We start from the raw sequence: 26,946 nt of genomic DNA, 5'->3' as shown, positions 1-26,946 counted from the left end.
CCATGGCAGGGCTAAGATGATGTAGACTGCACAGATGGTTAACTAGTGGATGCTGAAAAGCTACCGTGGTATCTGAGATCTACTGTTAGAGCAATTAAAATTCATGCCTGGGAAAGGCCAGAAGGTCTGTGGAGTTTTGAAGATGCCCAGGTAATGCTGATGGCCAGTGAGTAGACACACAGGAATCTAAAATGTGGTGAAGACCGAGCTGCCACCCAGAAGGTTAACGTGGGTAGTGAGAGCTAACCACTTCTAGGACTAGTCCCCAACTCGTGGTTCAAGTGTATATTTAAATGTGCATTTGGCAGAAGGACTAGTATTAGGGAAGCTACAAGGAAACAAAGTTGATTGCCCAAGGTCAGAGAGCTGGTAAGAGGAGAAGCCAGAGTCAGAACTCAGGCTCATTGATTCCTAAGCCTCTTGTACTTCCATTTCCATGTGGCACCCAGAAGGAATTTGGTCACTGTCATCACTGATTTAAAATTCAAATCAGACAAAAAAAAAAAAAAACATGGCACAATTTCATTTACATTTCATGCTAAGTACTCTTTTATTTTCTTGTTCTTACTAAAGTTTACTCTCATACATATATATCCAAAAAAAACGAGATGAAGTTGCTTGTTTCTTCTGATGAACGGCAGTTAATATTTTACTGCATTCACACCTAACAGATTAAAAACAGACTATGACAAAGGCAATGACATGGAGTGGTCAGCCTGAGCTGATGATGATAGAAATGCTCACGGCAATGCCATCAAGAAAACAAGGCTCTCCTCTTTGACGTCCTATAACCAACTCTTTCATCTCACAGCAACAAAATCCGAGAGCCACAAGAGACAAGTGGCTTGCTCAATGTCTTGTCACTATCAGCCATGCCATGACTACAGTCCAGAGGCGGTCAGATGCTGGGGTGATCTACTTTTGGTTAGTTCTGAGGATTTTGTTAATTTGGTAAAACGTGTTAGAATTCATTGCCTCACAGTCTCTAGAATACAGCGAGGAAAGCTGATGCCTATCACATTAACTCTGAATTTTCAACCTCTTACAGCTGAATACAGCAAACAAGCAAAGCAACCATGTGCCTGGACCACCCAACCCTGCCAGGCCAGCTGACACAAATTGTACAGCACCTGCTCCAAGGCAAGCACAATGATGGGTATCTTGGATCTACATGATGCATGTACTCAGCAGTGCCGAGTATGTGCTCACATTTCTAGGTAAAATGGCACACCCAATTCAGGGGACCTAAGACCTGTGACAGGCTCGGAGTCCTTGAGAATATGGCTTCACCTTTCCATACTCCTCTCCTGAGGGTCGCAACCCTGACACTCTACTTTGGCAGCAAAACATACATATCAAGTACTGAAACTCACAGAACTCATGAGCAATGGATCTCAACCCATGTGGGTCACAACCCCTTTGGGGGTCAAATGACCCTTTCACCGGGGTCGCATATCGGATAGTTACGTTATGATTCATAACGGTAGCAAAATTGCAGTTAATAAGTAGCAATGGAATAACTTTATGGTCGTAAATCACCACAACATGAGTTACTGTATTAAAGGGCTGCAGCGTTAGGAAGGTTGAGAGCCGCTGCTCTTGAGGCAGGTGGCCCGTGGACATGCTAGTTCTTTCTACAGCACTACTCTGCAAGTTAAGGTTCTGCTTTAAAATACCCCTTGATGTTTACCTGAGCAGAAGATACAATACACAGAGTCCACTGAGAAGAAAGAAACAAGGGACAGAAGTAGTGGGCAGACGGGACTTATAAGTCGGTGTCTGCCACCATCTCCTCTGAGGGCACTCATCCTGCTCAGAAGATTCCCGACTATTTTCCCAAGGCTACATTTCCAAATGCTGTTGCCATGAGCAGTAGACTTTCACTATGCATATTTTATAGAGACGTAGGCATTCAATTATTTCTCAGAAATTATTTCTCTTAAAGAAACTTAATGCCTGATGTCTACCTTGGTTCTTCGGCAGCAAATCTTGTTCATGCATCCTTTCCTTAGTAAACAGTTACCGGTGACCCATGGCAACTGTGCCAGCTACTAAAGCCAGCTCCTCTTGAAGTGTCAATAGTTCTACTCGCTGACACCAGATTTACCAAGACTTTGATATTTTGTCTCATTCCACTCAGTCTGGAGGAACAGCTGTCAGGCACAGAAATTCCTTAGCTCTTGGTCGTCACATGTAACATCATTTTGACATTGTTCTGCTTGAAACTATGCTTTGACTCGATGATCTATGGAAACAGCAGGTCCCCAGGAAACAAAGGAGCATGGAACCCTCATGGATGACATCACTCTGGGGTATGTGTTTTCCCTAGCAAGTCATTTATTCCATTAAAAATTTCCTAACAACTTGCACTTGATCTTTCCTGTCATAGACATCATTGAAAAGATTTCATGACATCTTTTTTTAAACAGACAAACATCATGCTGGAAAGTAGGTAAGTAAAAAAAAAAAAAAAAAAAAAAAAAAAAAAAAAAAAAGCAAAATAAATGGGACTATACATAGACAGGGAATATAGGTTTCCAAGAAAATCTGAGTGTTTCATCAATGGCTGTAATGGGACCACTAGAATGAAAAGACTATGTGCGTATCTGTACATGGCAGGTGAGTCACAGCAGGACTCATGCCCTCTCAAACACCCAAATGCTCCCTCTAGCACTGCAAGCTCACAGGACAGAATTTGAGGTTCCCCTCAGCTATCACAGAGCCTGAGGCTGAAAGCAAGCCCCTACCACATCATTCCAGATGGTACGGAATTTGGGGCTGTTATCTTTATGCACTACTCCAAGACCTCCTCCAGCCTGCTGCCCTGAGACTCAGATGCCCACATTCTGCCTGTGTATACCAAACTCTTTTGTTAGGCTCCTGGAAAATGGTGTTTATACACCTTGATGAAAAGAATCCTGTCAGATCAGCTTCCGGGAGTTTTGACTATTTCCAGAAAATGTCACTTTGAAAAAAAATTACGCTGCTGCAGAATGATAATTGAGCCTTAAATATCACTTGGGAGAATTATTTGGGGGAGAAATGTATTTTATTCAACATCAGTCTACTGGGACAATCTAACACAATTATACTTCATCGTATCTACACATTTATTTTTACAGCATTTTAAAACAGTGATATATAAGTTAATAAAACCAAAAATCTGTATGAATAGACTTAAATTCACTTTAAAAGCACTATGGATTGGAAACCACACACACCTCTTACAGAACTAGAAACTGATACAATGGTTTTTAAAACAAATAGCATTTTACTGTAAAGTTACTACATCTCTTTAAATGTTATATGCTTACCTTAAAAATTGAAAACAGGGGCTATGAAGATAGCTCAGTTGGCAAAATATGCAAAATCATGAGGCTCTGAGTTCAGACCCCCAGCACTCACATGAAAGCCTGTCCTGGTAACACATAGCTGTAATCCCAGGACTGGAAGCAGAGACAGGAGGATCTGAAGCTTTTCCTACTCAGCCAGTCTAACCAAATTCCAAGTTGAGTGAAAGACTCTCAAAATGTTAGGTGGAAAGCAGTTGAGGGCTGCACATGCGTGGGTGTGGCCTTGTGGGAGGAGGTGTGTCACTAGGGGGTGGCTTTGAGGTCTCAGAAGCTCCAGCCTGGCCAGCGTCGCTTTCACTCTTGCTGCCTGCGAATCAAGGTGTCCACTCTCAGCTCCTTCTCCAGCCCCACACCTGCCTGCACGTTGCCGGGTTTCCAGTCACAATGATAAGGGACTTTGAAACTGTCAGCCAGCCCCAACTAGATGTTGTTTGCCTTTAGAAGAGCTGCCATGATCCTCGTGTCTCTTCGCAGCAACAGGAACCATAACTAAAGGCACAGTCTATTTTAGTAGATATTCCTTGCTGACCAGTTTTACATGACTGATCTGAGAAAACTTAGATAACATTATTGGTCTGTCATTACTTTATCATAAAGCGCCCTAAATAACTTTATATTGACAAGATTTTCCCAGAGGGGAAAAGGGAGTAACTGCAATTTCCACCGAGATTGCTATGAAATAACAAACAAATGCTGCAAAGAACATTCCTGTTTGATTTTCCTGAAGCAGAAAGTTTTTAGAACTGGGTCACAGGGGAACAAATTGGTCTCTAAACAACCATAAAAATGAGTCAATCCGGCAGATAATACTCTTCAGGAAAGCAGTTACCTACTTACTGTTTGGGGAATTCTAACCAAAATAAAATCTTCCAAGTGATCCTTTATCTATTAATAGAAATGTCTGTAACATCTCTATTTCATGGTCCTCAACAATCTAAATTCAATGATTCAACTTTTACTCTATCTGCTTTCCACAGAGCACATTATCACTCACACACAAAGGTTCCAATGTAATCCATGAAAAAATCCCACTCATCACAACTTTGCTTTGTCAATTCTCTTCTTTTGTTCAAGAATAACAGCAACATCTTTGATGAACTTGTCAGATGAGTGGGGTTTTGGTTTTTGTTGTTGTTGTTGTTTGGGGAGGTGGTTTTGGTTGTCTGTTTACTTTTCCTATTTTAGGAATTATAATAAAATTACATTTCTCCTTTCACTCTTCAAATCCTTCTATATATCCCTCCTTGCTCTCTTTAAAATCCTTGGCTTCTTTTTTATTGTTATTAAACGTATACACATATATTCTTAAGAATAATGTGCTCGGTCTGTATAATTTTACTTGCATGTATGTTTTCACAGTGGACTATTTAGTACTGGCTAATCAATTGTTTTGCCCTTTCTTGGGGAAGGATGGAAGAAATCCACACTTAGCATTCCTTAGTTTCCTGCAGTTCTTTGTGTAGGGATGAGGCCTTGTGGCCTTTCCCTCACCCGCGTTGGCATGTCGAACAGTGTCACGCTTGTTCAGCTCTCGTTTAGGCAGCCATGTTAGTGACACTTTGTGTGTATAGCTTTGGACATTCCTAGAAGACACAATCTCACAGAAACCTTGGGCCCATATAATCTTACCCGCTAGCAAGAGGACATAAGGTTCTCTGTTGGCATATACCTGTAGCAGCTATCAGCATATCTAAGTTCACGTTAGCCTCCAGGCCCCGATAGTCCCTGCTCACAAAGGACTACCCAGCACACATTTCAAATTTCCCGCACTAGCCTCCTGGTGCTTCTCGCCCCAGATCCCCATTCTTTTTATCCCACTGCCCCAATTCTCTCTCTCTCTTGCTATTCTGCTATCTCTGTTATTCTCCTTTTTGTTATCTTCTGCTATTCCTGCTTCTCTGGCCCTGGCCATGTCCAGTCTTCTTCTCTGCTCTGGACTCTTCCAGATGCCTCTGGCTGTTCTTTCTCTTTTATTTACAATTAACACTACACACACACACACACACACACACACACACACACACACATGCCGCTAATAGAGTGGTCATGCATGTCAGTGGTGTTTTTACTGCACAGGTCTCACAAAACAAACGTCTGTAACTCCAGTCTCCGTAGACCCCACATCCTTTTCTGGCCTCTTGAAGACTGCACGCATGCACGATAAATGGCATTCGTACAAGCAAAGCACCCACACACATAAAAAATATTTATAAAAAATTGAGCAAGGACCTGAACAACAAACATTTTTTCAGAAGATATACACATCAAATAACTACACTAAATTGTGCTTGGCAACACTAATCACTAATCACGCTGTCAGCTGAGTGGAAATCTGCTGGGACAAATATAGACTAGGAAGAGAAGGTAAAAGTCAAGAAGCTTAGAGAAAAACCTTACACTTGAAAATTTCAGTCCTATGGTTCTGGTAAGACCGGTGGAAGGAAAGAACACTCCCCTTCCCCTTGGGATAAGCAATAGGCAGGAAAGCTCAAGCTATTGACTGAGAGGAGTACTTATCTAGAGTTCGTTTGATTTGTTTCTATGATAATAATACTCGGTGCCTTACCAAGGCGAGATTAATAGCTTATCAGAACTCCACTGATTAGTATGTTCAACTCTGAACTTTCTAAGTCTTATCGCCATGTATCATCCTTAAGTCTCATTTTTCACATACCTTAAATCATTTCCTAAGACCCTCTCAACTTACATTTACATACCTTAAATTTTCCATAGACTCTTGCAATTTATGTAAACTTTAAGCCTTATTTTTCCATTCAGTTATTTTACTATGAAACATAGATGGCTGATTACTGAGAACACCATTGACAAACAAGTTCTTTAAATAAAAGATAGTTTTGTGAGTTCATCTATTTCAGTGTAAAGCCAGTAAGCAAAGCAAATCTGCCTGTGAGGCTGCTTTTCTTAGCAGGAGACCAAGTAGCTCTAGAAAAAGCAAGGCCTGATTTTTACATAGTAGATGGACAGGACCAGACAGCTGCAACCTTATGGGAAGAAGCTGGCTGCCTGCTGCTGCTAAACAGATAAAGTTACATTACAACTAGCCATCAACATCCACAGAAATCTGAGAAGCGTAAATCTGAGCAGGATGTATAACCCAAATGGCCTCTGTATCAATTAAAATGGCAAGAGTCTTGCCCTCTCTCTGAACAGTTACCCTAGGTTTCTCCATGGTGGTCTTGATGGCTTTATTGGGGGCAGAAGCCATCAGTCTTCGGCCATCACACAGTTCAGCATTAAGTCTTCAGCTGCCACGTGGAGCAGCATCAGCCTTTGGCTGCCAGACTCAAATAATCTGAGAGGTTTTCCTGCAGATAAGGAACTTGAAAGACTGACCTACCTTGGCAAGCAAAAGAGAGGCAGTCAATTCTCCATTGTCCTGCTTGTCCACAGTTTGGGCAGGGTCCTGGTGATGGGTAAGGAAGGCAAAGGCAAAGGAGAGTTCTTCACTCAATAGCCATCTCTGTCACATTTGAAGCAAGCTCCTGGTGGAGTTTGTTTATCCCCTTCATCATCTTTTGGAGGAGACCTTAGAGTGACCTCAAAGATATGGCATTTCTGTCTATCACAGAAAGCTCTCCCCACCCCCACCCCCATAAAATACTTTATATGCCATATTCAGAAGCTCTCTGATGGATTTGAGAACTATCATCTAATATATTAAGTATACCTTGTTTTTAATGAAGTTTACTTGTTTTTAGCTACTTGCTTCGGGCTTAATCTTCATAGCATATATGTAAGGCTAAAGGTTGTCCCTGTAAATGAATTACATTTGTACTTAACATGACCTCAAGCATAGTTCTAAGCACATTTAAGAATATGATTATTTAGAAGGTGACTGAGCATTAACTTGCATGACTTAATTATCTTTAACAGTTTACAACAAATTAGTAGCTTTATTAAAATTAGGATTTTATAGTTTTATTTCTGTTGAAGTTGAGCCTTAAATTTTTAAATTGAAAATTTAATTGAAGATCCTTTAGCATCAAAATAAAACTTTAAGCCATAAATACAGACCATAGAAAAACTGAAAACTTTACTTTTCTTATCCTTTCATAGTATACCCATACAGAATATCATATTTTAAAAGCATCTTCCCGTATGACTTGCCTGTGTTCTTCCAGAGTTACTGCGTGTTCTACAGAGTCCATGAATTTTCCTTCTTGGAATCTTCAGAGCTTTGCCATCTTTGTTACACACACACACACACACACAGCCGAAGGAAATTTTTAAACAAGCATGCTTCATCAGAAAAAGGAGAGGCAAAACCCAAATTCAGGGCCAGCATTTTTACAAAGCAGAACAGCATAAAACAAGATTTTAATTAATTCATACCCAAAAGATGCCTGAACCCTGCAAAATTCAATTCAGTGACCAGAGGAAGGGGCCAGAGCAAGCAGAGAACAGAGAAGACTCAAGAGACAAGACAAGAGCAAAGAAGGCTTAAAGATAGGCTTTGGGATCATTTGTTTGTGTAGGAGCAGAAGTTGTAGAAATCTGTGAGAGTTTGGCGACTAGTGCCCATCAGCTGGGAGTCATGGATACAGGCCCGCTGCAGCCGTGCAGCAAGCAGCAGGTGGTGAAATGGGGAAGGAGGGCATTTATGGTACCAGTGGGAACTGCCTACCAGGATGGCCGGCATCACCGTAGAGCCGCTGGGGTCGGGGCAGAGGCAGCCAGAGGGAGCCCAATGATTAGAGACAAGAGCCGATTGAGAGACAGAGTGAGCAAGATAAAAAGACGTCCTTCAGAATCCTTCAGAAAGAGAGGAGGTGGGAGAAGCTTAGAGAAAATGATGGCAAACAGGAGCTTCGACAGATGGAGGCCTGCTGTATATTAGAGGCCCAGAGGGCAGAGAGATGTGCCTGATGACATGACTAAAACAGCAGGCTCCAGTGAGGCAATGAGGGGGACAGAGACAGCAGGCAGCTTCTAGGGGGAGAAGAGGAGAGACATGTGGTTTGTCATGGCTAGAGACAGAGTAAGCTCCTGGAGGGAGCCAAAAGCAGAGAAAGGGGATGGGAGAGAGAGAGAGAGGTGGGGGAAGAAGGAGGGAGGGGGAGAGAGAGAGCTCCAGGAGGAAGCTGGGAAACAGGGCTAGAAGGCAGCCAGGAGCAGCTTAGAGGCTCTGCAGGGTGAGGAGAGGCAGCCTGACACACCTGAACACCTCTTGTAACAGTACTAGGCTCCAGGAGCCAACAGGAAGAACTGACAACTCTTTACCTTAGTGCCAGAAGACAGTATCCACGAAGTTTAATTTCTCAAGCCTGCTTGTAAATGGAAAAGACTAATAGGGACATAGAAACAGAAACACAAAGGGCAAAGACAAAACGAATCCAAAAAACACAGAAAAGAGTGCACAGCGGCATCCTGGTCACAACCCTGGGTGCAGGAATCCTGACCATGTGTCCAGCTTTTTGCACGAGTTTTCCCACTTGCACAGAAAGACCAGAAACCTGAAACCTAGCTTTATCTTCCCTCCAGAGGTACCGAACACAGACACAGGTAGACTCATGCAAGTTGGTGAGGGGCAGCTGATTCCCAGGGCCAAAGAATGTTCTCCCCTTGGCCTCCCCTAGGACTAATAGCCCCTATTTTTGCCTAGGAAGACCCTACCTCAGGGGTCAGGGAGGTGTTCTCCTCAGGAATCTTGGTAGAACCTCCAAATATTATGGGGTACCAGCAGAGACAAACTCCCAAGGAGCTTGAATGAGTGGTGTGGAGTCTTTACCTCTAGTGGGGCTGTCGCAGGCACCTCCAGTTTGATCAAGTTACTAACGGCAAAAACTGCCATTGTGATGGATACAGAAAAGCAACTCCGGATACCCGCAGTAAGCAAGCGCTGTCTACAGAAGAGGAGAGGCAGCAGTTAACTGGCCAGGCAGTTCTCATAACCTTCAGGTTAGGGACACTTTGCATAGGAATTTATGGCTGACCCAGGGTCCAGTCTACTGTAGGGATTCATGACAAGAGGTCAGTTCGCCCAAGATAGTTTTAGCAAGTATTCTTAGGAAAACTTTCATGAGATGATACAACTGTAGTTCAATATATGTAGTTCAATGTATGTAATGCATATATACATATATATGTACACACACACACACATATATATTATCAGTAGGCCGATGATAATATCTGTTGAAAAAGGTACACCCAAATGGGTGAACAATGCTGCTCCCGGAAGACAGGTTATTCAATGAACGTCTCAGTGCCAGGCACAGGTCCCTAGGGATTTGGAGGCCCGAGAGGACCAGAGGCACCCCAAACAATCCAGGCTGTTGCCATTGTGCTTGGTTGCCCCCCCACAACTAGATGGTAAAACCTGTTGCTGAAAGCGCTCTGGTTGCAAGATTAAAGAAACCAATGCTGATCGGGGAGCTCTTTCCCTGCTGACTAGCTTCTGTAGTGCTAGAAGGAGCTTTGCAGGGTGTCACCAGTCTCGTTCAGCTCTGGACCCCGCATACTGCAATGCTGACTTACCAGGCAAACTGTGCCCGCTGGTGTTATGGTGGTAAGACGGTTTACAGAGGTAACCAGCTGTTCTCTGCATTGGATTTAAATTGAGCCTGCTCCGTGGGAGGGATTCACGCCTTGTACTGTAAACATAGTCAAAACCCAAGGCGGGGGAAGTCATAGGTGCAAGAGAAGAACCTATTGATTTTGTTTGCTAAATGGTCACATCATCAAACTCCCTTCTTAGTATTTATGCTTATATTCACAGACGTGTGCTGCTCTCAACTTGGTCAGAGAAGCTCCTCTGTGCAGTGGGTAGCAGCTGATTTTGGACTTAGAACCACTCTACATGCCAAGTATGAGTGACTGTGAGTGGCCAGTTGTGGATGGGTTGTTCATAACAGCCTCTCCCCATCCGATACTCAGGAACCATGGCAGGAGAGTGGGCACAAGATCAAGCCAGTTAAAAATTTGGCATGGAGTGGGGAGGAGCTCCCAGGGCCCCTGCTTCTGAGGGTTTATTAGCAGTTGATGGCTGCAGAGGGAGAATCGTTCTTCTTCGTGGATGTCCATACCCCAAAGGATGACTGCATACCATCCCCAGATGAGCAACATGAGTCGGATTTGATGGGGCTCTAAAACAAAAACAGGATGTGAATTTGGGAGAGAGATGTGTTGGAAGGGGCCAGGAGGAGTTGTGTGGTGGGGGTGCAGAGTGGGCATTGTTAAGGTACGTAGTATATATGTATTAATTTTTTAAATAATAAAAAGGAATTTAAAAAGTGACAATTACTAACATTCAAATGAAAAACTGGAAGCACTGGTGAAAACTGTTTATCCGACATCCACTGATTGCTGCTATACTCCCGATAACTATGATGTAGATCACTAAAGTGACCATGCCATGATGATTACAGAAAGCAAGCAAGAAAGAAAAAAGGATAGACAGACAAACAGATAAATGGTAGAAAGATACCAAAAAACAACAACAACAAAAAACAACAACAACAAAAAAAAAACCTAAGGGAATCCTGTTGTTTTCAGCAATATAGATGATTCTAGAGGATGTTATGTTAGAGAACAGAAAGATAATCACTGCCTAATATTTTCAATTGGACTGTGAAAATGAATTCAGAGAAACAGAGTAAAACTGAGTTTTGGAGAGTGAGGAATTTTGTTCAAAGGTCACAAAACAGGAGCATTGAGTAGGTTTCATTAATCTTGGTGATTGCATCCAATAAAATATCTTATATGCTTGAAAACCGCTATGAGAGTAGATTTTAAGTGTTTTCACCACAAAAAAAATAAAAGTATACAAATTTGTTGGGAGCCGCGTGATCATCTCGCCGGCAGAAACGCACGCGGACACAAGGATCCTCCCGCAACAAATCTTTATTACAGTCACGCGATGAAAAGAGGAGAGGAGAGGGCCGCGGGCATTGGCCGAGAGACGCCGCGGCGTCCCGCAGGCCGCGGCCGGGGCGGGCAAGCCCCGGGCGGGGAGAGGGGGAGGAGGAGAGGAGAGGGAGAGCCCCAATGTGGCGCTGTTTATATAAGCCCGGGTCGCACCTAAGTGACGTGTCAATACCCTGATTGGCTGTTCACTCTTTACCCCGCCTGATGACTCAGGCCCAGCGTGCTTAGCGTGCTTACACAATTCGCGCATGCGTACTAGAGGCTGTTTACAGTTTTGAGGGTGGAATGTCAGCGCCATCTGGTGGCGTCTGAGTCTCAGCTCTCCACATCCCCCTTTTGTTTTAATAAATGAAAACTGCCTTAAAGCCTATATAAGCACGGTACAAGAGGGCCCTAAGCTCGATCAAGCGAACTCCTTCTTTGGGGAGTAAGCGATCAAGAGCTTTAGATTACTCCCTTACCCCACCAGGTGCAATGGAGACAAGTCCTCTGGGTGCCGGGGCTAAGGGAGAAGATTAAAAAAGGAGGTGACACCCATTCCCATGCAATGGAATAAAATTCCAGGGAGTGCAAGGGCTGTCATTCTCCTATTTAGGTACCGTAGCCGCTTAGGCAAAGGCAAACATTGAGACTTGGATCACTCATCGACTCAGTGCAATGGGTAAAACCCCTGAGGTGCATCGACTGAGTGTCACAGTCTGTTTTAATTTTTTAACATGGATAACCAAATTTTTGGGAGATGATCCTTGTTCCAAGGCTGTTAGTACTTGCACGATTACAACATAGTCACGTTTGTTTTGGGTATTGAGTTTGCAGAACAACCAGAGTAAAAACACTAAGCCACGACATAGCACTGCACCAAACATTCCAACCCCCACCCAATCTTAAAGTAAGAAAAGGCAGAAGAAACCCAGGGTAAAGCCATCCGTGGGCAATGAATCCACTCGAGTAGAATTAGTGGTCATCGTCACCTCCCTTAACTCTTTAAGCAGTAGCAGGTGTATCTGTTGAAAGATCATCTTCAGCTGTCACGAGCTTCCGTGTGAGGCGCTCCGGTACCCAGAATGGATTGTTTTCTTCCTGTGGGAAAACACAGACAGCTCCCCTGGATCTTATTAAGATAGGATCCGGGCCTTTCCACTGACCAGTTAAGACATCCTTCCATTTGATCATTTCCTTGGGCCTATTAGGCCCTAAGCAGTGGCGATCAGCCGCCGAATGGCCTTGACTGTCCAAATTTAAAAAATTGAGAGTGAAGAGTGCCAAGGAAACGGTCACTCGTGGCACTGAGGGCAGAGCCTCCTGGACGCCTCCCTTTTGTTTTATTAAGTAGGATTTTAGGGTGCGGTGAGCACGTTCAATAATACCCTGACTTTGAGGGTTATATGGGAGACCGGTTAGATGAGTTATTTCCATCTGATGACAAAACTGTCTAAATTTTTGAGAAGTATAGGCTGGCCCATTGTCAGTTTTTAGAACTTTGAGCTTTCCCCAGGCACTCCATGCCTCCAGGCAATGTTGAATAACATGGGCTGCCTTTTCTCCAGTCAGGGGAGAAGCAAACATAACTCCAGAGCAAGTATCAACAGAAACATGCAAATATTGAAGTTTACCAAAAGATGAAATGTGGGTAACATCCATCTGCCACACTTGTAGTGGACAGATTTCTCTGGGATTAATCCCAACATGAGGCATAGGTAAGAACTGACAACAATTTTGACATTGGGTAACAATATCTCTAGCTTCTTTTTTAGTTATGTCAAATCGATGACGCAATGTCTCAGCTGTAACATGAAACCTTTTATGAAATTCCTTAGCCAATTCTAAATTTGAAAGGAGGGCAAATGCAATCATCTTTGTGGCTCGATCTGCCAGGTCGTTTCCATGGGACATGGGCCCCGGTAGACCGGAATGAGCCCTAATATGTGTAATGAAAACAAGGGATCTTCTGGTAATTAAGGCAAACTGAATCCTTTGAAAAATTTTTGCAATCTTTCTAGACGCTTTAATTAATCCAGCAGCCTCTAAGATTTTGGTTGCATTTACCACATAACTAGAATCAGAAACAATATTTAAAGGACCTGGAAATTTTTTTTAAAACTTCTAGCACTACTAAACATTCCACAATTTGAGGCGAGGTCTCATGATATCGCTTAGAAACAACTTTATTATTAACCACATAAGCTCCTATTTCTGTTTTTGACCCATCTGTATAAACTACCAGTCCATCCCGAAGTGGTTTTTGGGACGTTACATGTGGGAAGACTACCTCCTGAGTTAAAGCAAATTGCAAAATAGGATGTCTTGGGTAATGATTATCAATTAAACCACTAAAGGAGGTAACTAGCACCGCCCAAGTATCAGAGGTAGCAGTTAATACCTGAACTTGGTGAGCCGTATAAGGCACTATTAAAGACTTTGGCTCCTTCCCAAAGTATGTAATGGCTGTTTTTAACCCACGAAGTGCGAGTTGAGCGACTGCATCCGGATACCATTCAATAATTTTTGTAGGAGAAGCATTGGGATGAACCCACACTAAGGGTCCATCTTGCCATAATACAGCAGTTGGTAAATGTTTAGTTTTAATGACACACAGGTCAAAGGTCTTAGTTTCATCTACATGTTTTAATTGGGCATCCTGTAAAGCGTTTTCTACCACTCGCAGGGCGTGGCTTGCAGCCGGTGTTAAGGCTCTGGGTGAAGAAATATGAGCATCCCCTTTCAAAATATCAAATAGGGGTTTTAATTCAGCAGAAGGAATCTTTAAAAACGGCCTAGCCAATTTATATCACCTAATAATTTTTGAAAATCATTTAAGGTATGTAAATGATCCCTGTGAATTTCTATTTTTTGAGGAACTATTTGTTCCAGATAAATAACAGTCCCTAGAAAGGAACCTACTTCTGAAATTTGGACCTTTTCAGTGGCAATATGCAATCCCCATTGTTGCAGGGTTTTTTGCAACAAAGGATACGACATTAAAATTGAACAGTACCTGAACAACATGGTGGCAAACTTATAGCTTTACCCTCTTTATCTCCGGACCAGTATGGCGGCTGGCCACATGCAACTGAACTCAGCTGGAAACCCTAAACAAACATGGCAGCCAAACTACAGCTTCACGTGCTTTTTATTGCTGAACCATCATGGCGGCAGGCCATGTGCTAGCATTAGCAAGCTGCGACTGACAACATCAAGTACAGCCACTAGGTGTTGCTGATATAGTAAACACTGTGGAACATCTATAATTTCTCACAACCAAAAGTTTTTAGTGATTAAACAAGCTTTAAAATTAACTGCTTAACAGAACAATTTTAAACTGTAAGAATTATTTTAGCCATACCAAACCTATTAGCTAGAATTTTTTTTAAAAGAGCATAAAAAACATTTTGTAATGAACAATCACCAGTTCTTTAAATGAATTATGTGAAGAGCACACGGGAGGCAGGGCCTCTTTGCCCGAATTAAAGATGGCGCCGGCCACGTGGGGCGGGCTTCCTTGCCTGAATCAAAGATGGCGCCGGCCACATGGAAACCAATGATATACCCAAGGTCCCGCCCATTTTTTCCCAAAGCCAAGATGGCTGCGCCCAGTTACCGGCCACGTGGAAGCCTCTGATGAAAGCCAAGATGGCTGCGTCCAGGCATTTAGCGGGAATTTTAATCTTATTGGATAAAGAGACTTTTTTATTGGGTTTTTTCTTTTCCTTTTACCTTTTATTCCCAAGGCGTTCTTTCCCTTATCTCTCACTTCCGTGGCTTTAACATCCACAGAAGGGCCTTTCTTCTTAGAGACGTCTCTATTTCTATCCATTGGAGCCCCTAATCTTTTCACGTCCTATTTCTGGCATGTTGTCTCGCATCTCCCCTACCCTTAGCCTTTTGCTAATCCCTTTCCTTCCAAGGCAGCCCTCAAGTTTGCACGAAACCAAAAGAAAAAGAACTATGGCAGCTATCACAGCAGGGAAGGCCATAAGGGCTTCTGCTAGCTGAAATGAGAAACGAGATAAATCGAGATTGAACATGTCTCTCAGGACAAACCTCAACATTGCGGTTCTGAATCCCTCCCGGCGAACGGGCACTCTCATCGGTACCGGTGGTGTTCCCGGTTTCGGCACCAGATGCTGGGAGCCGCGTGATCGTCTCGCCAGCAGAAACGCACGCGGACACAAGGATCCTCCCGCAACAAATCTTTATTACAGTCACACGATGAAAAGAGGAGAGGAGAGGGCCGCGGGCATTGGCCGAGAGATGCTGCGGCGTCCCGCGGGCCGCGGCCGGAGCGGGCAAGCCCCGGGCAGGGAGAGGGAGAGGGGGAGGAGGAGGGGAGGAGCCCCGATGTGGCACTGTTTATATAAGCCCGGGTCGCACCTAAGTGACGTGTCAATACCCTGATTGGCTGTTCACTCTTTACCTCGCCTGATGACTTGGGCCCAGCATGTTTAGCGTGCTTACGCAATTCGCGCATGCGTACTGGAGGCTGTTTACAGTTTTGAGGGTGGAATGTCAGCGCCATCTGGTGGCGTCTGAGTCTCAGCTCTCCACACAAATTAAAGCACACGTTAAATATAAATAACTCCACAATGTATGAATACACCAAAATGTCCTGTTGTGGGGCTGGAGACATGGCTCATCAGTTAAGAGCCCATACTCTCACTGCAGAGGATCTAAGTTCCGCTCCCAGCACCCACATCCGGCAGCTCACAAACACCTGTGGCTGCAGCTCCTGGTAACCTGAACCACTCTTTGCTGGGCTCTGAAGGTACCTGCACTCAAATGCACACATAGTTAAAGATTAAAAAAAGAACAAATATTAAAGGACATTTAACTGTTTTTTTTAATGTATGCACATAACAAATACAGTTTTACACGTAAATTAACAATAAAGAAAAAATTAAGATCAAATTCCTACAAAAGTTTTCTCAACCATTAAGTCAGATTGCACTCAAAAGATGCTCATAAACTCTTCATTCTTTCAATGAATAATTAAAGCATGCACAGCATGCTCATTACAGATCTGTACTTTAGCAGTGGTGTAGGAGTTCAAAGAGGCAGGCTTCCCCACTAGTTATGCTGATACAAGAGAAATGCTATCCTTCTTTTTCTGTGTCCAATACTGCCCTCTTGTGGTAACATGACTCTTCTGCACTCCCTCACAATTTTAAAAACAAAACAAAACCACTAAGAATTCTCACTGCATCAACAAACTGCTACTGACTTGAACTGATTTGTGAGCACCGGCCTCCAGCTGAGCCATTTTAACTGAAATTGTTTTTTAGCATTATTGTATCATGCCATCTGGAATCCCAGCATTTCACGTGAGAGTGCACTGGGGAATGGAAATCAAAAGAAGCAGGTCAAACTTCAGTTACCAAGGGATTCCTCTCTTCAGGCTACTTTAGGAAGGAACCTCCTCGTGGAGGCTGACAGGAATTTGCAACACAGTTCGGAGAACTTTGAACTACACATGCAGGTATCAGATATCAAAAATCTTGTCATCAGTACTTACTTTCTGTTTTGCAGAAATAGCACTAAGCTATTCCTTTGGGGCAGACATTTAGAAAAACCCTATGATAGGACAAACTGTCCTTGGTGGTTTGAATAAGAATGGCTTCTCAGGCTCTTATATTTGCTTAGGGAGTAGCACTATTTGAAAGGATTAGGAGGTGTGGCCTTGTTGGAGGAAGTGTGTCAGTGAGGGTGGGCTTTGAAGTTTCAAAAGCCCAAGCCAGTGCCAGTGGCTCTCTTTCTGCTGTGGCACATGAAGGCTTTGGGGGAGGGGGGGTTTAAAAGAAATCCTGAAACCATTGGAATAGTGGTGGTTTTCTTTATTTGATAGGTTGTAAGCTCATTTCTTGTACTTTTAAATTGGAAGCGGAAACAATCCTTTCGTTTGTATCCAACCAAAATTACCTCATGGAAGCCCTAACCCCTAAGTCCCATAACTAGAGATCAGAACCAAGGAGACAATAGTTAAATGAGGTCATAAGGGATTATGCTCAGTCCAGTATTGGTCCATAGAAGGAAGGGACACCCCCTACACACCAGGAGCAAAGGTTCTGTGGGGCTACGTCAATAAGTCTGCGTCTGCAAGTCAGAGACAGAGCTCTCACAAGGACCTAAAAGGGCTGCTACCTTGATAAGAGACTGTCTCGCCTCTGGAATTGTGAAGAATAATTCCTGTCACTGACACCGCTCAGTGGGTGGTATTCTGCTACCAGCCTGGGCTTGACTGGTATAAAGCTAGAAAGAATGAGTTGTCATTGAACCCATCTGCGAAGCTGAAAGGCCAACTGTAGATAATGATTGGAGGTGAGGAGCAGCACAGTCTGAAGCATTTCTGTGCTCACAGAAAGTGGAATGCTAGCAGTCTTCTCTTCCCCTTTGTGTCTTCTAACTCTATGCATGCATTCTAAAACAATTATAATGTGTTACTCCAGGCTCTCCTTGCTTCAATACAGTTTTTAGAGACTATTTTTTTTACACAAACACAAAGAAAAGCAACCCGGAACCAAGAAAGTCTATCAGCACTGTGCTTGTGTGAAGTATCTGTGCCCCCTTACTTTGGTAATTCTCAGAGTATTTCAAACCTATTACTCTTAAGCCTGAGGCACTGATCTAGAACTAATGCTCTTTTATGCTACTATAGAGACTTGAGGAGGGAATGACTAATAGAACACAAAATGGATGACATATGAAAGAGAGAGCTTAACCAATAAATGTATAAATTCTAACGGTACCACTAAAAGGCCATTGTACCATCTTTCTCACTCTCCTCGGGCTTCACTATTTTCTGTAATGCAGAAATATTGAGATGATACCAGTTAGTAACTCTACCATGCTCTCATAAGTATGCAGTGAGAAAAATAGTCACAAGTCTCTCATGTTAAATTAAGAGCTAGAAAGGGTTTGGCTTAGTGAGCAAGGTGTGTCAAAACTCTAGACAGGCCAACATCCAGGCTTCTCAACCAAAAATTTGGCCATACTGTGAAAACAAAGGAAAACTTCTCGAAGGAAACTCAAAGTACTACTCCAGTGAGCATATGAATGGCAGAGAAATAGTCTTATATAGCTGATATAAAGCTTCAGTGGCCAGATGCTCTGCCGTATCACAACATCTCCAACGTGATGGTCAGACATCGGAAGGTCCCGTGAGGGATGGGGATGGGAAAGCAGTGGCTTGACTCTGAGGTGTAAGAAAAAGAAAGACCTCCACAATGTAAGTGTGCAAGGTGAGGATGCAAACACTCCTGTGTTATCTGAAGCAAGCTGTCTGGACACTTGAGCTAAGATAAGTGATGCAGGTGGCCACACTGGATAAGAGATTTTTGGATAAAACAGAAGCCATCGAGAGCTTCATCACTAACAAGAAGTCAAGGCCTGCATTTACAGATCCCAAAGACAGGTTGACTTTGCTAAGACTAAAGCATTTGGTCACTGAAGAGCTATGGCAGAGGTGAGCAACAAAATTGTTTCATTGTTGTTGGTCTGGGCTTGGATATCCTTGATGGGTCACTTTTTGAGAAAACGTTTTGCTCTGTAGCCCAGAATACACTGTGTAGACTACGCTGGCCTTGAACTAAGGGTCATCCTGGCTCTGCCTCTGAGTTCTGGTTTTACAGGCATGCACCCCCACACCTGAATCATTTCTGTGGTTTTTATGTCTGCTAACAAAGCATCCAGTTTGCAAACATCAGACTCCAATGTTACTTTTACTATCAAGCCTTCGTGTGATTTTCAACTCCCAACATCCTTTGATTTGCCCCCTTATTCCCAGTTTCCTTTTCTCCTCTCAGGTGCTTTCATGTCTTTTTAAAATACCAGATTCTACGACAGACATATTTATTTCTAAATCTGGCTTATTTAGCTTAACATGATTATCTCCAGTTCCATCCATTTTCTTGCAAATAACACAACTTCTTGCAAATGACACAAAATTGTTCTTTTTTACTGTATATGTATACACTATGTTTCTTTCTCCATCTAGGCTAGTTTCCTAATAGGGCTATTGTGAATAGCTCTAATACAAGGCTGTGCAAGTGTTATTATTATTATTATTAATTACAGTTTATTCACTTTGTATCCCAGCTGTAACCTCTTCCCCCATCCCCTCCCAATCCCATCCTCCCTCCCTCTTCTTCTCCTATGCCCCTCCCCCAGTCCGATGGTAGGGGACGTCCTCCTCCCCATCCATCTTATCGTAATCTATCAGGTCTCCTCAGGACTGGCTTCTTTGTCTTCCTCTGTGGACTGGTAAGGCTGCTCCCCCCCCTCAGGTGGAGGTGATCAAAGAGCCAGCCCATGAGTTCATGTCAGAGACCATCCCTGTTCCTATTATTGGAGAACCCTCTTGGACACTGAGCTGCCATGGGCTGCATCTGTGCAGGGGTTCTAGGCTATCTCCATGCATGGTCCTTGTTTGGATTATCAGTCTCAGAAAAAGACCCCTGTGACCAGATTTTTTGGTTCTGTTGCTCTCCTTGTGGAGCTCCTGTTCCCTCCAGGACTCTCTAGCTCACCCTTCATTCATAAGATTCCCTGCACTCTGCCCAAATTTTGGCTATGAATCTTAGGATATGTTTTGATACCCTACTGGGTAGTCTTTCAGAGGCCCTCTCTGATAAGCTCCTGTCCTGTTCCTTGTTTTCTCCCACTTCTGATGTCCATCTCATTTGCCTTTCTGAGTGAGGATTGATCATCTTACCTAGGGTCCTCCTTCTTGATTAGCTTCCTTAGATGTACAGATTTTTGTATGATTATCTTATATGTCTAATATCCACTTATAAGTGAGTATATCTCTTGTATGTCTTTCTGCTTCTGGGACACCTCACTCAGGATGATCTTTTCTAGTTCCCACCTGCAAATTTCATGATTTCTTTGTTTTTAATTGCTCAGTAGCATTCCATTGTGTAAATGTACCACAATTTCTGCATCCATTCCTCAACTAAGGGACATCTGGGTTGTTTCCAGCTTCTACCTATTACAAATAAAGCTGCTATGAACATGGTTGAGCAAATGTCCTTGTTGTATACTTGAGCATCTTTTCAATATATGTCTAGAAGTGGTATAGCTGGATCTTGAGGTAGTACTATTCCTAATTGTCTGAGAAAGCACCAGATTGATTTCCAAAGTGGTTGTACAAGTTGACATTCCCACCAGCAATGAAGTAGGGTTCCTCTTTCTCCACATCCTCTCCAGCATGTGTTGTCACTTGAGTTTTTTATCTTAGCCATTCTGATGAGTGTAAGGTGAAATCTCAGGGTCATTTTGATTTGCATTTTCCTGTTGAGTAAGGATGTTGAGCATTTCTTTAAGTGTTTCTCTGCCATTTGATATTCCTCTATTGAGAATTCTCTGTTTAGCTCTGTACCCCATTTTTAAATTGTATTACTTGACTTGTTGCCATTTAAGTTCTTGAGATCTTTATATATTCTGGATATTAGCCCTCTGTCAGATATAGGGTTGGTGAAAATTCTTTCCCAGTCTGTAGGCTGTTGTTTTGTTCTGGTGACAGTGTCCTTTGCTTTACAGAAACTTTTCAGTTTATTAATTGATTGTTGATCTTAGAGCCTATGCTGTTGGTGTTCTGTCCAGGAAGTTCTGGAGAAGTCCAATTATTTTCCTCTTTTTTTAATCATATGTAACAACAACAACTTCTACAATTTAAAAGGCTTGATTTGGGAATGAATTATCACAAATTGACTATTAGTCAACACAGCTCAAGTTTTGAGAAAGAAACAAAGGAATCTTTTAAGAATTGAGAAACAAATATTCATAATTACTTCTTGTGATGTGAGCCTTTACTTCCCTTTCTTTCAATCTTATAAGAATTTTGTTAGTTTCTGTCCAGACTTAACAAATACAGACAGAGGCAATAAAAATACACTAATATCTGACAGGGATTTTCTATTTCTTCTTAGCATGCCCTAAGTAACATAAAAGCTAACCCTGAAAACACATTTTGATGGCCACACAGATGTAACCAGCAACTATAAAAGAGGTCTCTCTACTATAGAACAGTCCAGATGACCCACCACAACCTGACTCTCCCAAACAGATACTGTTGGGAAAAGATGTTATAGGAAGAGCATGTTAGTTATCAGACTGGCTTTTTGCTTGTTCGTTGTTTTCTGGGACAAGGTCTCACTTTTTAGCTCTGTCATGGAACTACATAGATCAGGCTTGCCTGGAACACAGAGAGCTGCCTCCCAAGTGCTAGGATTAAAGGTATGCAGTACTGCTCTGGCCATAGATGGTCTTAATTATGTTAATGAAGCTTCTCTGGAAGCAGACAGACCATGGGTAAAAGAAGGCCACCAGCCTTTAATCATCAGAATATTTTCAACAACTCACCAAAGGGAAATTGTACCTCCTACAAGAAGTTGATCAAGACCTGACACATCCTATAGACCAAAGAACAGTCCCCTACTGATATTCCCCCAATAAGGCTTGTTCGTAAAAGGTTTGCTCCCCAGCTCGTAGGTCCAGTCACTTCTTGTACTGCATTGTATTAATGGTATACTTGTAATTAGGAGTCAATACGCAAACTCAGTTTTACATGCATATACAAGTGTGCAAGTCTGAGTCCCCTTCCTATAGCAGGTTTCACCTATGCTTTGAAATGGCCACAAAGAGATGCTCAGAGGTCAACTCCCAGCACTCATGGCAGTTCTGCTGTCTATAACTGGAGCTCCAAGGGCTCGTTGTCTGTGGCCTCAAAGAGCAGCTGCCCAAGTGCACATACCACACAGACATTCACACAGACACAAACCTAAGAATAACTTTAAATACGGCTTTAAATTACCATTTTAGTAGGCAGTTTTCTACCTTCCAAACAATCTAATCGTAAATATTTAGGATTTCTAATCTACCAGGAATTAGAAAATATCTTGGGTTTTGACTGGTTTTCTTCACTAACTGAATTCTTTAAGATTTTGTAGAAATGTTTTCTTTTTCTTTTTTCTTTTTTTTTTTTTTTTAGATAAGGAATTGAAGGACTGGAAAGATTTCTGAGTAGTTAAGAGCACATACCACTCTTGAGGAGGATCTGCTTGATTCCCAGAACTCATAATGCATAGTTCAATCACCTGATAACATCAGCTACAGGGAGGTCCATGCCTCTGACCTTAGCAGGCATCTGCACTTACGCGTGCACTGGAGAACACACACACACACGGACTTAAAAATGAAATCTTTTTTAATAAGGAGTTGCTTTAAACCTGGCCATCAAAGCAGATTCATGGCCATTCAGAGCTACAGAAGTCTGAGACAATATTAAATTGTAAACGTCAAATGTACCCAGTGATATAGCCACACTCAAAGACTCTCGGGAGAAACTAAGTGGCAAAGTTCTCCTAAGCCCTGTTATTCTTTGACTCCTCAGCTGGGCACATGGTAACAGAACGTTACACATAGTGAACAGATCTAAGCATGAGTCTAGTTCTAACATACTTGTAGTGCTTGGTCCCTCTCTCAGCTTCCATCTCTTGCTAATCGTAGTAACAGCTTGTACGGGTTAGAGTAGCCACCATCGTTTGTTCAGTTGCACCAACACTAATATTAGAAAACCAGAAAAGATCCTTGTACAACAGCATGCAGGGCACGGCCATTTCCTGATACGTCACTGGGTTAAAGATAATTTCTGCTTTCTCCATCTCCTGTGTTCCAACACCACCTGTCTCTGCAATGCAGCCATGAAAAGCAATCTCCATTTCCATGGATGCTTTTCTTTTAGCTATCCTTTCCACTGTCATTTCCATTTGAATGTCACTGCTTGAGAGGCCTTTTCTACGTTCTACCTCATTACTTCTAAAAGGTCACCCTATGGACCTCCAGTTCACACATGAGGAAATGACTGTTTATGAATTGGCTTGTCTAGCTCCACAATAAAGTCCATAAAGCTTAGTCATCCATTTCTGAGCCTAGAAGAGTACCTTTCCCAAGGTAGATGTTCAGTAATGGGGAGGCAGGGATGACGAATGGAAAAGGTTAAGTTCCAGGTTGTTGATGAAGACCTGCTTCCTCTGTTCCTATCTGGCTATTTTTTACTCCATGGGAAGCACCTGCCTGCTTCCATCCAACTGTCTGCTTTTGCAGTTTGCTGCAGTAAGCACCTTAACGAGCTGTTCTATCATTGAGCCTTCTGGTCTATTTCAACAGCCATAGAGGCTCATCTTACCTAAAGCAGAGCCCTGTAATAGACTGCACTGCTCTCCTTGATAGGCATCTTACTTCTTTCGGTCACCAACAGCAGAAACTATTCAGCTCCCTTGTCTTAGAATGGGGTCAGAAACCTTAGGGCATTTGCTCTGGGTGGTTCCTTTTTCCTAAAATGCCTTTCTCCTGATTGACTGTTTCTACAATCCTTAATTAATCCCACATCAGTTCTCTCCCCTATGAGCTTTTCCCCTCATAGAACTTCTAACAATTCTATACACTTTTCTTTTCTAAGGCCTTCCCTGACACCACTTGATGAACTGTAAGCTTTCTAAAAGCCAGGAAAGTGATTGTCCTTGCATGATCAGTTTTCACATATACACACAAGCTCTGGATAGAGGTTCACAGATAGTACTCTTCACATGGATGTATATCACAGCCCAGAAACAGGGATGACTTAGCTGCATGCCTGCAAAACTACCACCTTTGCTTATAGCTCTCACTCAGAGAGCAGGAAAGATTCATGAATACTCAACCTACACATAGCAGTCTAAGTCTTCTAACTCATTTTGCTAGATTCATTTGTATTCTGTATCCTCTAAGAAGCTGTGTCAAAACAAAGGAAACTGATTCTGCAAGACTGCAAGTGCCCAATTTAAGTCTTCTGCTCTTAGTAAGCCAAACCTCAACTTTGCTCTGGGCAATAGGCCTAACACCATCATTTCAGTTTGTGTGAGTTACTACAAAAGCAATGAAAGCTCCAGTTTTGCAGCTAACTGGGAGGAAGAGTCTCTAGTATATAGTCTTTCGTCTTCCTTCATGCACATTTCAAAGAATCTGGGCTGAAGTAGCCATCTGACAAGGAGAGCAGAGCTGAAAGATAAAAAGCACATAGTAATATGAAACTATGCTACCTTGTGCTAGCAGCACTCCTGACCTAGTTGACATGAACAATGGACATGAGGAAAAACTAAAGGATCTTGTTCTCAGAGCAAATTGCAGGAGGCATGAAATTGACTGTATATTTGATATATAGCAAAATCTTCCTTGTGCTTTCCACATCCCACTTACAGATAGCACAGGCCATTTTAGTAGCCTTAGCTGGCTATAACAATCCACTGCTGGAAGACTATAGCAGGTCCTGTTCTTAATTATAATTCTGAGTGAAAACTTGATGTACGTGATAATCAGGAACATTAGAGGCATGCTGAACCAGGGCTGATAGCTAAGGTTCTGGCACATGGAAAGCTTTCACATACCTGTGAGAAAATAACCAGGAACTCTTGGTGGTAAAAGCCCTGACATTAGATTTCAAACAGAAGGTAGAAGAAACAAAAGGCCGAATGATTAGGTAGATGTTAAACTGGAGATCAAAGTGCAATTGAATAATCTTCCTGGAAGCCTCACTTGCACAGGGGAGGAAAACTGTAGGGCTTTCCTATGTGCAAATATTGCTGTAAACATTATGGCACTATCAATGTAGCACAGTCAATATATTTAATCAAAAACCTAAGAAGATGCAGTATACTTTTTCAGTGAAGAAAAACTGCCATTATTATCTTATACTGCCATTTATTTCAGCTCTGCAAAATTGCAGGATACCTAATTACATCTGCAAACCCAGTTTAGCAGTAGCTTTACCTTGAATAGTTTAAGTACATTAAATCTGGCCATGTTATCAGGCCCCACACAGAATATTTTGGCAGAAACATCTTTGGAAATTTTAGATAGAGTTGGGCTAAGTGTTTTAAACCTGAGATTCCAGTAACTTGAGAGGTTGAGGCAGAAAAATCCTCAGTTCCAAGGAAGCCTGGGTGATACAATGAAAGTGTCTCAGAAAACCTTTTCTTGAATAACTATTACTAGATTAGGCCTATGACAGGAAATCTATGGGGTATCAAGATGATGTTTATAAAAGACTCCAAGCTAGTTTTCCTTCTTTCGTGAATTTCACATCATGTCATAAAAGCACTTTAAATCACTTATAAAACTATCTATCCCCCCTTCATTAAATGCCACTATTCTTTTCAGAGTATTTTTAGTGGTTACTTTCACCATTGGACACTTGCTTTGCCAAGGTTCCAAATCCTGTGGAACTTTCTCAGCTTTCAGAGACCTCTAATGCTTGCTTCCTTCTAAAGCCAGAAAGATACACACCACAGTCTAATGACCCTTTAAACTTCAGAGTCTAAGAATAAAGTATCTGTAGATGATAACCCTTTGAGAAAAATTTATACCACAAATCTTCATGTTTTTATAGCAAAGACTAATTTGGTTATTTCAGATGGATCAAGTTTTCCAAATATATTTTATTACTGCATAGAAATCGAAGCTTATAAAACCCTCACTCACTCACCAGGTGTGGTGGCACACGCCTTTAATCCCAGCACTCGGGCGACAGAGGAAAGTAGATCGCTATGAGTTCGAGGCCAGCCTGGTCTACAAAACGAGTAAAAAAATAAAAAATTTAAAAATAATTTTAAAACCCTTACTCATAAATTTCTCTTAATTCTGACAGTCTCCAGTTCTAGAGATTACCAAGGTATATACCTTGTCGAAGGGAAAACAAAAGTGAGACTCTTTATAGTCTCCCATAACTCTTACTAAGGTTTTTAAGCTTTATGCTAAGGATTAGAATAAAATAATTAAAAAAAAAGCAACATTCTGAATGTTGAAAAAGTACTCAGCTGTCTTGTAGCCTAGTAAACTCCAATTCTAAGTCAGAACACATCCAACATTTCAGCATAAAAAGACGATTAAGAACAAACAGGACCTACTTCCACTGAGCAGTGCCCAGAACTTCACCCCTCGACCTTATGGAAGGGGATAAACAGCAAAGCAATATCCTTTCAAGGCTGAATGGCACTGAAGACCATCTACTGAATAATTCTTAGCTGCTACAAGTAAAATGTGCTAAAATCATATCACAATGACAGTGCTTTAGATAAATTTAGAAAGGACTTTAAAATTTTTTATTATCTAAGATTTGCCCACTGCTGACCCACAACTGTATCACCAGTAGTTTATTCTCAAGTGAAAAGGGAGACAAAGAATGGTAAAGACTGTTTATTGGTGGCAGTTGGTACACATCAATAAATATTGATCCCCAAGAGCTCAGTTACTCTTCAGATGCCTGGTCCATCAAGCACTGGATAGAACTGAACCATATGAAGACTGGGATGAAGTCAGTTCTGCTTCTTGGGAAATGCAGCCATAGCTAACTCATAGATGGCATAAGCTGTTCCTGAAAGACAAAGAATTTGCCAGGGATTCTGAGATTTCAGTGCAGACACTTATTTATTTCACCTCAAATGTTAAAGGCAAAGTTGCTGCTAAGGTAAGCTTAATGGCTGGGAATACAGAGGTAGGATGCTTGCTTCTAATGCCTAAGTTTGTGGGTTTGATCTCTAGTGAGAACACACAATCAAATGCACATGTATTCAAACAAAGTGTTTATCTAGATGCTGAAAATCTTTTCAAAGTTAATCTAGTTTCATCATTCATATTTTAAAAAGATAGAAGGTAAATATCCTTCAACATCATAATGAAT

General features: G+C 42.1%; 1 protein-coding gene across 2 annotated transcripts in view; it reads right to left on the bottom strand.

Annotated features, from left to right (window-relative positions):
* Positions 1-11,206: 11,206 nt before the first annotated feature.
* Positions 11,207-26,946, bottom strand: part of LOC110562708 (cytochrome c oxidase subunit 7A2, mitochondrial) — a 19,812-nt gene continuing 4,072 nt past the window's right edge. Inside the window, exon 3 of one of the 2 annotated variants that reach the window (XM_060384708.1) lies at positions 11,207-26,640. In XM_060384708.1, the coding sequence (XP_060240691.1) occupies positions 12,225-13,133 (909 nt within the window). In that variant the 5' untranslated portion in view covers positions 13,134-26,640 and the 3' untranslated portion in view covers positions 11,207-12,224. The remainder of the gene's footprint in view (positions 26,641-26,946) is intronic. The other variant, XM_021659536.2, reaches the window with a different exon arrangement.

Source organism: Meriones unguiculatus, chromosome 6 (assembly GCF_030254825.1).
Source record: "Meriones unguiculatus strain TT.TT164.6M chromosome 6, Bangor_MerUng_6.1, whole genome shotgun sequence".
NCBI classification, from domain to species: Eukaryota; Metazoa; Chordata; class Mammalia; order Rodentia; family Muridae; genus Meriones; species Meriones unguiculatus.
The sequence above is the reverse complement of the archived record's forward strand: the minus strand, read 5'-3'. Positions and strand labels throughout refer to the sequence as shown.